This window comes from Aulonocara sp. 'chitande type north' Nkhata Bay, linkage group LG15 (genome assembly GCF_057382095.1).
Source record: "Aulonocara sp. 'chitande type north' Nkhata Bay isolate Kocher_YH1m ecotype deep benthic linkage group LG15, A_spYH_male_GT1.1, whole genome shotgun sequence".
NCBI classification, from domain to species: Eukaryota; Metazoa; Chordata; class Actinopteri; order Cichliformes; family Cichlidae; genus Aulonocara; species Aulonocara sp. 'chitande type north' Nkhata Bay.
In genome coordinates this window covers 34,714,883-34,728,090 of record NC_141358.1, presented here as the reverse complement: position 1 = coordinate 34,728,090, position 13,208 = coordinate 34,714,883, and the positions used below count along the sequence as shown (strand labels likewise).

The 13,208-nt window shown below is 41.7% G+C and overlaps 1 protein-coding gene across 1 annotated transcript in view; it reads right to left on the bottom strand.

The window, feature by feature from the left end:
- LOC147313488 (gamma-aminobutyric acid receptor subunit rho-2-like) overlaps positions 1-13,208 on the bottom strand; it is a 32,724-nt gene that overhangs the window by 7,516 nt on the left and 12,000 nt on the right. The window contains exons 4-9 of the mRNA XM_086263071.1: positions 9,875-9,942; positions 4,287-4,510; positions 4,121-4,203; positions 2,849-2,989; positions 467-619; positions 86-294 (exon numbers count right to left, since the gene is read on the bottom strand). Of these exons, the coding sequence (XP_086119197.1) occupies positions 86-294; positions 467-619; positions 2,849-2,989; positions 4,121-4,203; positions 4,287-4,510; positions 9,875-9,942 (878 nt within the window). The remainder of the gene's footprint in view (positions 1-85; positions 295-466; positions 620-2,848; positions 2,990-4,120; positions 4,204-4,286; positions 4,511-9,874; positions 9,943-13,208) is intronic.

The window sequence follows — 13,208 nt, the reverse complement described above, 5'->3', positions numbered from 1 at the left end:
CTAGGTGAAATAGACAAAAGGAATCATAATTAAAAAGGTTTGATCACTGTTTGAGATGTGTGAGTTTTGAAAAAGGTGCCTGTACCTGTTCCTTAACCTTTTCTCTGAGTTTGCGGTCTTTCCCATCCCTCAAAGTTGTCAGGTAGTTTACGGCAGCGTATTCTAGCACAGACAGGAAGACGAAGACAAAACTGACCCAGAGGTAAATGTCCACAGCTTTGATGTAGGAGACCCTGGGCATGGAAGCATTCACTCCAGTAATGATGGTGGACATGGTGAGCACCGTAGTTATACCTGAAGAGCATACAAGGTCTTGTTAGCGCAGCAGTCAATGAACTACAACAGAAGGTCATTTTAATGGCCAAAAAGAGCTAACTGATTTCCATTTTCACATTTTCACATCTGATGTCCTTAGGAAACATTCAGTTTTAGCAGGCAACAGTTACAATGATGCAGATCCTCTTACCTAATGAGACTCTGGCAGGGACAGCCCTGCGGTCAATCCAGAAGGACACCCAGGACAGCATCACCATTAGGGTAGCAGGGAAGTAGGTCTGCAGTAGAAAAAAGAAGATGTGACGCCGCAGCGTGAAGTTGATGTACAGACGGTTGTACCAACCTGGAGATAGAATAAGTGAGGAATAAGTAAAACACAATATACTTTTCGCTTTATGTGTTAGAGGTAAAACAGAAAAAAACAAGGTAAAATGACAGAACATGAGGAAATTAACAATCAATTAACAATTAAAAGCTCTTGAAAGCTATTTGCTCTTTCCTTAGGTTGGAATGGAAGAAATTGCTTCTTCTCATGTGCTTTATAAACATAAGTTGAAAAGAGGAGTTTCTGTAATTAATTGATTGATTGCAGTGTTGTGTGGTGGCGTTTACAGAAAGGCAAGCAGAGATGATTATTAGCAACTTTATCACAGTCCATCTTCTCTGCATCATACATGTTAGGCATGTTGGTTATTTAGAAGTAGAATGGAACTCAGAGCCTTCAGTTTTCAGGCTCCTCTTCTATGGAACCAGCTTCCAGTTTGGATTCAGGAGACAGACACTATCTCTACTTTTAAGAAAGAACTAGTGGCAGCAGATGGCCCCGCCCCTCCCTGAGCCTGGTTCTGCTGGAGGTTTCTTCCTGTTAAAAGGGAGCTTTTCCTTCCCACTGTCACCAAAGTGCTTGCTCATAGGGGGTCATATGATTGTTGGGTTTTTCTCTATATGTATTATTGAAGGGTCTACCTTACAATGCAAAGCGCCTTGAGGCGACTGTTATTGTGATTTGGTGCTGTATAAATGAAATTGAATTGAATTGAATGAAGGTGGTTAGCAACTGCAAACTTATCTGTTCTGCTGCTAAATCACTGAATCTTATTTACTTGCTAATGCTAGCTGAGTTTCCATAACACATTGAAATTGATCTAAGAGCAGCAAAAGTCTTAAGTTCCTTGAGGCAACTGTTGTTGGGATTTTGGACTATAGAAATAAAACTTAATTGAACTAAAAGCTGAGCCTCGCGTGCTCCTCTCTCAAGGACCAGAGATTTATCCACAATGCACATGTCCAAACCACCAGAATAAAGCTGCTGGCCTCTCAGCCTAGCCAGCTCCAGTCATTGTTACTGGGAGATGTGGGCGATCGTGGCTCAAGAGTTGGGAGTTCGCCTTGTAATCGGAAGGTTGTCGGTTCGAGCCCCGGCTTGGACAGTCTCGGTCGTTGTGTCCTTGGGCAAGACACTTCACCCGTTGCCTACTGGTGGTGGTCAGAGGGCCCGGTGGCGCCAGTGTCCGGCAGCCTCGCCTCTGTCAGTGCGCCCCAGGGTGGCTGTGGCTACAATGTAGCTTGCCATCACCAGTGTGTGTGAATGGGTGGATGACTGGATATGTAAAGCGCTTTGGGGTCCTTAGGGACTAGTAAAGCGCTATATAAATACAGGCCATTTACCATTTACCATTTACATGCCCTAAGAGACACACACTTTGCTACGAGATGAAATATGCACAGCTTCCAGCTGCAATATCTGACTGTGGCCACAAGATGGCAGTAATGTAAGGGCCAGATGTACATATCAATTGATAGACTAGGACTTTTTGACAGAACTGTCTGAGATGAAAATTGCTCTACTTTGGTAAGTTTTAACATATAAATTTCTATTTTTAGGTTTGACAAGGCAAATGCACTTGTACTAATGTACTGATGGATAGCCACTCTAATCTGTTTGCCACATGGGCACACAGCCTACCTGTGGGAACCAGAAATCTACTTATTACTTACCTATGTATTTTACTCAGAGACATCCGAATTAATTTATAACTTTGTTATGTTTGCATTGTGTTGCACTGTTTATTTATCTTTCTGTTGATATTCTGGCTCTTCATTAAATGAAACTACCATAAAAATAAGATATTTTTTAATTTCTTTGTAAGTCTTCAAACTGACAAATTTAGCAAGGAATCAAAGAGTTTTTTCCCTCCACTCTATGAACATGTTTTGGGATTTTTTTTTTTTACTTGCCCCACTGAGGTTCAGCTCAGTCAGCAGGATGACTTCTGACTGTAATAGCTGGATCTGGCTGAGCCATCAGCAGACATCAGAGGAAATATGTAAACCTCTCCCAACTTAGTTTGGCTTAGTTTACTGATTAAACATGAAATTAACTCTAGAATCTCTCCCAGATAATCATAATGTTGATGCTAAAACGGGACTTTCATATATGGTAGTTTACAACAACTTCAGATTATTTCCCCTAAATCTTTGGTTTTTGTGGAGCAGTTGTAATAGTGACCAATCTAATATTACACAAAATATGTATGTGTAAGTGAAATCTGGGTTTGTTTTCCTTCTCAACCTGTGCTGCTGTAGAAAGCCAGCCTGGAGGTAGTGTGAAACTTCTGAATCAGGAACTGAGACAGAGAAATCCTGTCATCTGTGCTCAGGGACTCATCGCCACTTTTCCAATAAAGCATCAGGTCCTCATCTGTGTAAGCATCTGCAGGACAGAAAGTAGGAATGGAAACAGCAGTCATCTGAATGAACATAGCTGGACCTGGATAAGCAAACAGAGCAAATTCATAAATTCAATAAAAGCTTGTATTCTGCTGATGGCTGAGTTTCAAATAAGAACTAAACTAATACTAATACTAATAATCAATTCATAATTTAGTAACCAAAGCCCCTTTTTGTTGTAGGTTTGCTCATTTACACAAAAATAAACAGTCTCTAATTTTTATGGTGTCTTTTTAATGAAGAAAGACAGAATATCAACCAAAAAGCTGGCAAGACCAAAGAGCTGTCAAAGGATATGAAGAACAAGGCTGTAGCTCTGCATGATGTTATAGAGGGCTACAAGACCATCAGCAAGAAACTCGGTGCAAAGGTGACACTTGTTGATGCAATTATTTGAAAATGGAAGAGTGGAGCTCAATGCAAGATTTTACTTTATGGGGTGAAGACGATTATGACAAAGGTGGTGAATCGGCCTAAAACTACACGGGAGGAGTCTGTTAACGATCTGAAGGCAGTTGGGATCACAGTCAGCAAGAATACCATTAGTATAATACACTACACTGTAATGGACTGAAATTTTACAGCACCTAAAAGGTCCCCCGCTCAAGAAGGCATCTGTGTAGACCCACCTTAATTTGGCCATGAACATCTAAACGATTCAGAGAAGGCGGGGGAGAAAGCGCTGTGGTCAGATAAAACCAAAATCGAGTTCTTTGGTATCAACCGTGTTTGCAAAGAGAAATGCTGGGAATGACCCAAAGTCTCCTCCCCACAGTTAAACACAGATGTGGAAACATCATGTTGCGTGACTTTTTTCTGCTAAGGTAGATGACGACTTCACTGCATTGACACCGCAAATCTTGGATGACACCGTCCTTCTAGCATGACAGTCACCTAAACCACACCACAAGGCAACAAAGGAGTGGCTAAAGAAGAAGCAAATTAACATCATGGAGGTGCCTAGCCAGTCTCCACTTTTGGTTTGGATTTTTGGTTGACATTCTCAAACTGTTAATTTCTTTGTGAGTGAACTTAGAGATTTAGCAGATAAAATTATTATCTCCCCCACTGCATAGCAGCACAAGAAGGAGTCTCATGGTCTAAGAATACTTACAACTCTCCAGCTCCAGTGTACATGTCTGTGAGTCCAGAGGGAAACGACTAAAATCCATGTTGCAAGCTGCAGTAACTGTTACTCTGTGGAATTAAAGCAGAATATAAACCTTAGTAACTCTAGACAGGGGGCCCTTTCTTGCAAGGCATTTGTTTCCTGTCTTCACCTCAGACTGTATAGAACATGACCATCTGGGAAGACCCTTAACATGATGTTGTCAGTAGTGGTGTCGTGGATGAAGGACCTCTTGGAATGGACAAAGAACACATCAGGTACCCATATTTTCTTCACCAGGCGACCATCAAAGGTCATGCTTTTGTTTGTAGTGCTTGGGAATGCCAGCCTTTCATCTTTCCAGTAGTGCCTCAGGTACAGAGTCATGGTGAAGTCCTGAGATAATGGGAGAAAGAAGACAGCATCGGAATGAAAGGGTCTTGCTATCCCTAATTTATTTAATTTTTCCTGGGATTACATCACTGCAGCCAGTGGCTGCTGGATTATTGAAGTTGTTTACAGATAAATGTACAGTAAGCCAAAATGCTGAACATATGTTAACCAAGTACAGTCCACAGGCTTCATTTGGTCCTAGAATACCCTCGTTTTTTTCCTCCTTCATCCTCTACGTTGCTCTGCAGGCAGGAATGGTTACGCCCGTGCATGCCCCCTCCACACCACAGATAATCTTTTGTCCTGTTCTCATAGTATTACAATTATATAACAACGGATTTATAATGACTAATGACTGTAGCAACATGTACTCTTGGCACCAAGTGAACAAGTACCTTTGATGTTGCATAAGACCAGTTTAAGGGCATGTCTGAGACTTTCACATGATTAATAACTTATGTCTACTAATCAGAGATGATTCCACCTTTAAAGATCTAAAGTATGTATTCTTGCATATTTCAAGTTCATGGTTTTAATAACCCATATACTGGTATACTGGGTCATGTAAAATTTTGCTTCATGGTTTTTTTTTATATATCTCTGTCAAAAGCAAAACTGCTTTGTAAGAATAAATTGAATTTTCTGTCTTTTATTTATTAAAAATTGGATTTAACAGAAACAAAATAGCACATTTTCTCATGTCACTGAATACTGTGCTGAGGGTTTTTGTTGCTACAGTCTGGTATAATTTAGTGTCTAATGCTACCTAATAACAGTGAGTGTTAGACAGCAACTGCTGGAGTATTACAGAGCATGTTTTCTGTCTTTATGGCTGTCATTAAAGCACACTGAATGGCTTGCATTAAGCAATGAAAAGTAAACTCTGGCCAGAAATATACAGTATATTATGTTGTCTAACAGTGGGTTCAGTGATATACATGAAACACGACAGACAGTGACTACATCCATCCATTCATGTTCTTCCACTCATCCAGGCTGGGTTGCAAGGACACCCAGACCTCCCTCTCCCCAGTCACCTCCTCCCGCTCATCTCCCGCTCACAGAGGCATTCCCAGGCTAGCTGAGAAATTGAATTCCTTCAGCATGTCCTGGGTCTGTCCCGTGCCCTTATTCTAGTAGGACATGCCCAAAACACCTCACCCAGGTAGTACCCAGGTATGATCACAGCTGAGGGATCAGAGTGCAGACTGACTGGTAAATCTTTGTTATTATGCTCTTTATCACAGCGGACCAATGCAGCATCTGCATCACAGTAGCCATAGTCCCAATCCATCTGTTATTCTCCCACTTCCTTCTTCCCTGACTCATGAATAAGACTCTGAGATACTTAAACTCCACTTGGGGCAGTAACTTGTCCCTGGCCCAGAGACTAAAATGACTCCGTTTGTTAAAATTGTGAAGTGACACACAAGCGCGGTCAGTTTTAGTTCAAAATGACATGCCAAGAGCCGCATTATTTAGCATAAGGTCACAAACAATGAAATTTACCACCAGGACAAGTTTTACTGCTGCTGGTATTGTTTTGGTTGGAGGTCATCTCTAAGTTAAATGAGAAAATTTAAAATCAGGAAGTTTGGTAATCCATTTTCTTTTATAACATCTTCATCTGACATTCCAAATAAATTGGAGAGATGTCTAACTCTTCTAAGCATGCACTCTTAAACCTTTGCAATGCCTCTTCCACACAGCAGTAACTGCTGCAATATCAAGCTCAAAAATTAAGACGTGCCTTTTTAGCATTGAAAACTGGCACAATTAGCAGTTGAGTAACTAATTTACAGAAATGCTTGTGCAATATGGTCAGTTTAAAAAAAATCCAGTTTCCATTTCTTACACACAGTTGTCCATGTTCTCTTTGCAAATACCAACAATACTTTCTGCACAGCAGTTTAAAGTCACACACCTCCAAAGATACAGCTGAAATTAATCCTGACAAACAGTTTTTGCCTTGTGTACTTCAGACTGTTTTCAGTGTGTAGGACAGATTTGGGCTGGTTGGCACGTTGTTTATTACTGCCACACTAGAAGGCACTGTGAAACTTTGTTGATATCACATATTTAACCATTACGAGCTGTCCATTTTACAGCGATCATTTTGTAAAACAAAAATAGACCGAGTTGAGGAGGTATTCAGAGTAATTTCACGTGTTGTTGTGTGTGTTTTTGGTTTTTGTTATTAAGAGCTTTGGCAGTATTAGACACTTAATAATAAGGTAAAGCCATGGTTAGGATCAGTTTGGTGCTATATAAATAATATTGAATTGAACTACAGAACACTGACCTGTTACTACCAAAAAACATCTACCGAGAAGAAGTGAATTAAACTATTTCATATGTGCAAGTTGGCACATAAACAATTGTCAGTTTGTCGGCACTAATCAAGAAAAACTACTGGAAAGCTCCATCATTAAGGCCTCTGATATTTAATATGACTTTGCACCAACAAAAAGTCCATAAGTGTGTATACAACATTGCAGTGGCACAGAAAGTCACAATCTCAAAGCCCTGGGCCCTATTTCAGGAAGCCGGTTTAGAAAACTCAGAGTGAAAAACGATACTCAGGGTTGAGTAACCCCGAACTGTCCAACTCGGAATATTCGGTTTCAGAAAGGCTGATAACAATTAGTTCAGTCAACGCGGAGTTGCTTTAACCCCAAGTTAAGCGCGCGCACGAGGATACATAAAGCCCTGATCAGTGGAGCACAGATTAAGCGAGTCACCATGGAGACGGAGGGAAAGAAGGCGCGGTCAATGTATTTTACAGCGCTTGAGGCCGAAATTCTGATGGCAGCATATGCTGATAACATGCAAATTTTGCAGAAAAAAAGTAACACAGCCTCAGCTGCAAAAGAAAGGGAGCATGCATGGCAAAACATAGCCGACAGAGTCAATGCATGAGTGTTAATTTAAACATTGATCTAGGGATTTCCACCCATTTAACACGTTATTTTATTATATTTTATTTTGTGATGTGATTTGAGCGCAGGTGCAACCCAACAGGCCCCCAACGTTCCTGGCAGCAAGTAAAAATGAAATATAAAAATATAGTCCAAACAGGTAAGGTGTAATTGTATTATGAGCCATAGTGCTTGGTCTGTTTGTCCGATGTAAATCAATTGCAGTTAGAGGCTACATTAATTTCCCCTCTGTAAGCACTTATTGAAATTATCTGAGCACATTACAAGTACATATTTGCTTACTCTGTAAGCTCAAATGTGACCCGTTATGGCCACTAGAAAAAAAGCGGAGGCCCGAAAAACAGGTGGGGGTCCTCCACCACCACCACTCACAGAGCCTGGCCACTTGGCTTCCACATTTGTGATAATGTTGGCAGCATCACATATGATCTTCACAGTGCAGAGAACACAAATTAGCATCCATTACTATAATGAAATAATTTGTTAGTTTGAAATGCTACAGGGAACTATGTACCTGCACATTAATGCTGTGGAAAGACTTCCTGTTCACATAGTCTCCTTCATTTACTGAAGGAGCAATGATTGGAATGTGAGTGCCATCTGTACAGCCAATCACGCCTGGGAACCGTGAGAATAAATGTAAAATTTAAGTAGTAGTTCAAATATCACCACATCATGAATTAAGTTTCGTTCATCCTGATACCTGCAATTTTGTGGCATCCCTCTTTGATAAATCTTGTGGGTCTATGACCGGGGAACACCACAGACGAGTACAGGAGACGTTTCAGTGCAACTGTAACATTCCTGACTGCCCGACAGGTTTAGTCGCTTCCTCAAACACTGCCCTACTCTTGCCATTTGATCACCACAGACCACAAGCTTGGCACGCACTACAAGTTTCAACAGGGAGAATTCTGGCATGTTCTTTGACAACCAGGAGCAGATCATGTTGAAATACAGATTTGAATTGAATAACTTGTGGAACGAAGCAGAAGGTGGGGAGGGGGGGAGGGGGCATCATATCCTTTATTCCCTCCAGATTGCTCACGTAAACTCAATCCCATGGACAGGTCAAAATATGGATCTTTTAAAAAGTATGTCAACTCTGCCCGTGATGCCTGGATGCTGCCAAATGTTATTCTAAGGATTGTGGCCATTTCCTTCCCAATAGCTGCACCCCCTACCAACATCCAGTATCGTTCAGGGTAAGTGGCATCTACCCAATAAATAGAGATATCTTCAGGAATTTGAGTTTGCCCAAAGTTTGTCTTCCAACCTTATCTGGGTTACAGGAGTGCCTGGCTCCTCCCACCTCCACTGAACAGAACAGCTTGGTTTGTGTTGAGCCTTATATCAGTAGCTGGCCCAAGGAAGAATGGCTTTGATGTGTCAATGTGTGTGCCAAAGCTGGGCTCTCAGATGATATCAGAAAAAAAAAAAAAAATCACAATTTTTACTGATATCTCATTGATAACTCTGGGGACAACCAACCCCAAAGCAAGGTTGGTTGTCACAAAGTGTTAGTGTCACCTAATTAATTTTTATTACAATTAATTACAAAAATTTAAAACATACCCATTTTGAGCCAGTACCTTAAGCCTAATGAAGGAGTAGTTATTGAAGGATGTTTTACTGATCAGCAGTTTATGTAAGAGTAAAAATGCCACCCCTGTTCTACCTACACGTAGCATATTTTAGCCATGGTCTCTCATAAATTAGACTTGGACAATGCTAAATTTATTAAGCACTGGCAGATAAAATCTACCCCAATTCCAAGGCTTGACACACAAGTCATGTTAAGCTTGGGTGCTCACAGATAATGATCCTCTGTTTAAAGTCCACATTGTAACACGTTAAGTTGGTGAGACGGGACAGTTTGTGTGTTTGTGTTAAATTTGTGTTATGTTGTGTGATTAGTTTCATTTTTAGGCACTAAGAACTGCTTAGCAAGATTATGGCATGGTTGAAAATTTGCCCCCGGCTGCACATGATACTTATGCTGTGTGTCTAATTGAGGTACCAAGTGGACTGTTGGGATTATTGCCATAACCTGTTGTGTTTCACACTTCCTTCATTGCAGTAATGAAACCACTTTTTTATATAGCTCCAGACATCTGGACATTACTACAGCAGTCTCCTACCAGCTCTGGAAATTTTGATGTCCAAGTCACTGGCACTGTTTTGTGTTTGTGCCACAAATTTAGATGACGAGATGCTGGGTGCACTACAAGAACCAGCAGTTTCCATAATCACTATTCCAGTATTCTAAATGAATGGGGTCACATGTCTGATAACACAGTCAGTTTTGCATGTCTCTTAAACTTCAGTGTCAATTAAACATTCAGCCTTACAGGTACTTTATCCAAATACTTGTTAAGCTACATTTTGTGTAATGCAAATTTACATTTAATGCATTTAAAATACTTACCATGTCTACCTCTGATATGCTGTCCAAACTCTCCACCTGAACGTCCACCCCAACAGGGACAGCTGGACCTTCAGATATAAACAAACAAATCTGAAGTGGTGCCAAAAGTACATACATTCTGTACTTAAGCAGATACTAGTGTTAAAAATACTCCAGTAAAAAGTTGAAGTACTAATTCAACTTCTTTACTCAAGTATGAAAAACTATCAGCTCTGAAATGTACTCAGAGTAAGAAAGTAAAGTAGCTCAGAGTAAGAAAGTAAAGTAGCTCAGAGTAAGAAAGTAAAGTAGCTCCTTGAAGAACATTTTTACCACCTATTTTTATGCAAAACTAACTGAATCCTTTGCTATATTAATGCCATGATAAATAACATTAGTATATAAGAATACCAACTTTATTTCAGTCTAAATTTTAATTCTAATACAGTTCCTCAGCTTGAATCAGTTAAGTGGAACAAAATAAAAACATAGCTCTGTTTTCTGTTGCCTGCGTTGTAGTGGCTGATTTTGCCTATAAACAGGAAAATGAGCAGGGAAGAGGTTAAAGCAGATTTGTTAAAATCAGTTCAATAAGAACATGTAATTAAAAGAATGAATTGATTTATTGATGAACAGAAGTTAGACAGATGTATTTAGTGGTTAGACTCCGATGGCTCGTCTTGGCAGAACGGAACCCCAGCTGTGAAAGGGACAGGGATGTTCAGTGCTCTTTGAGGATTTACACAACTGAACTGAACAAGATACAGTGGGGCAAAAAAGTATTTAGTCAGCCACCGATTGTGCAAGTTCCCCCACTTAAAATGATGACAGAGGTCAGTAATTTGCACCAGAGGTACACTTCAACTGTGAGAGACAGAATGTGAAAAAAAAAAATCCATGAATCCACATGGTAGGATTTGTAAAGAATTTATTCATAAATCAGGGTGGAAAATAAGTATTTGGTCACCTCAAACATGGAAAATCTCTGGCTCTCACAGACCTGTAACGTCTTCTGTAAGAAGCTTTTCTGTCCCCCACTCGTTACCTGTATGAATGGCACCTGTTTGAACTCATCATCTGTATAAAAGACACCTGTCCACAGCCTCAAACAGTCAGACTCCAAACTCCCCATGGCCAAGACCAAAGAGCTTTCGAAGGACACCAGGAAAAGTATTGTAGACCTGCACCAGACTGGGAAGAGTGAATCTACAATAGGCAAGCAGCTTGGTGTGAAAAAATCAACTGTGGGAGCAATCATCAGAAAATGGAAGACATACAAGACCACTGATAATCTCCCTCGATCTGGGGCTCCACGCAAGATCTCATCCCGTGGGGTCAAAATGATCATGAGAACGGTGAGCAAAGATCCCAGAACCACACGGGGGGACCTGGTGAATGACCTGCAGAGAGCTGGGACCAAAGTAACAAAGGTCACCATCAGTAACACACTACAACGGCAGGGAATCAAATCCCGCAGTGCCAGACGTGTTCCACTGCTGAAGCCAGTGCATGTCCAGGCCCGTCTGAAGTTTGCCAGAGAGCACATGGATGATACAGCAGAGGATTGGGAGAATGTCATGTGGTCAGATGAAACCAAAGTAGAACTTTTTGGTATAAACTCAACTCGTCGTGTTTGGAGGAAGAAGAATACTGAGTTGCATCCCAAGAACACCATACCTACTGTGAAGCATGGGGGTGGAAACATCATGCTATGGGGCTGTTTTTCTGCCAAGGGGACAGGACGACTGATCCGTGTTAAGGACAGAATGAATGGGGCCATGTATCGTGAGATTTTGAGCCAAAACCTCCTTCCATCAGTGAGAACTTTGAAGATGAAACGAGGCTGGGTCTTCCAACATGACAATGATCCAAAACACACCGCCTGGGCAACAAAGGAGTGGCTCCGTAAGAAGCATTTGAAAGTCCTGGAGTGGCCTAGCCAGTCTCCAGACCTCAACCCCATAGAAAATCTGTGGCGGGAGTTGAAAGTCCGTGTTGCTCGGCGACAGCCCCAAAACATCACTGCTCTCGAGAAGATCTGCATGGAGGAATGGGCCAAAATACCAGCTACTGTGTGTGCAAACCTGGTAAAGACCTATAGTAAACGTTTGACCTCTGTTATTGCCAACAAAGGTTATGTTACAAAGTATTGAGTTGTATTTTTGTTATTGACCAAATACTTATTTTCCACCCTGATTTACGAATAAATTCTTTACAAATCCTACCATGTGGATTCATGGATTTTTTTTTCACATTCTGTCTCTCACAGTTGAAGTGTACCTCTGGTGCAAATTACTGACCTCTGTCATCATTTTAAGTAGGGGAACTTGCACAATCGGTGGCTGACTAAATACTTTTTTGCCCCACTGTATGAGCAGATGTTTCATGAGGTGTCCTGGCTGATTTCCATCCTCTACACGGACAGTACACTGTTTATGCTTTATATTATACACTCTACAGCTGGTAAGGTTGAATAACAGAACAGCAGAACAGCATGAGAGAGGTGTGGAGTGGCATGAAGACTGTGGTGGGGCATAGCCTGCGGTGTCATGCAGGGAAGGTGGACATACCTGCACGGCATCCGCAATCACTTAAATATGGTACTGGGCCCTGCAGTACTGTTGTTGTTGTCAGTGTGTGTGGCTGGCAGCGAAAGAGAGCTGCAGCCAACTGTGTGTATACAGCAACCAGCAAATAAATGATGCTGCAAAGCATGAAGGTGCACCCGAGTCTGCTGTGGGTTTGTTACAAAGACAATCACTGGATTCAAGCCATCCAACAGCAGGGGAGCTGGGGGTGGTGAGGACAGAGCCAACGGGTAGAATGTGCTTTTCAACAGATTCAACACTGCAGTGAATGCTCAGCCCCCTACTGACTTGCCTGTAGCCACACCACTGTCTCTCCCTCCCTCTCAACACTGCATCGTTGCCTCCTTTTTGAGTCCTGACACCCCTCCCCCACCTATCACACTAACGACCAGGTTCAGAGGCAAATGAGGAGACTCCACTCAGGCAAGTTTGCTGACCAGACGGGGTGAGTCCTCATGTTCTCAAGGCTTTGTCGAGTCTTTCATAAACTGTTCATGTTGAGTATGAGTCTGCAGAGGGTCCCAGTGCTGTGGAAGATGTCATGCCTTGTCCCTGTACCAAAGACGCCATGTTCCAGTGGTCCCAGGATTACAGGCCTGTGGCACTGACTTCCCACATCATGAAGACCTTGGAAAGACTCATCCTTGACCAGCGACCTATAGTCAGACCACATCAGGATCCCCTTCACTTCAGAGGAGCTGAGGACACCATCATCTACCTACTCAGTCGTGTCTACACCCATCTGGACCAGCCAGCGAGCACTGTGA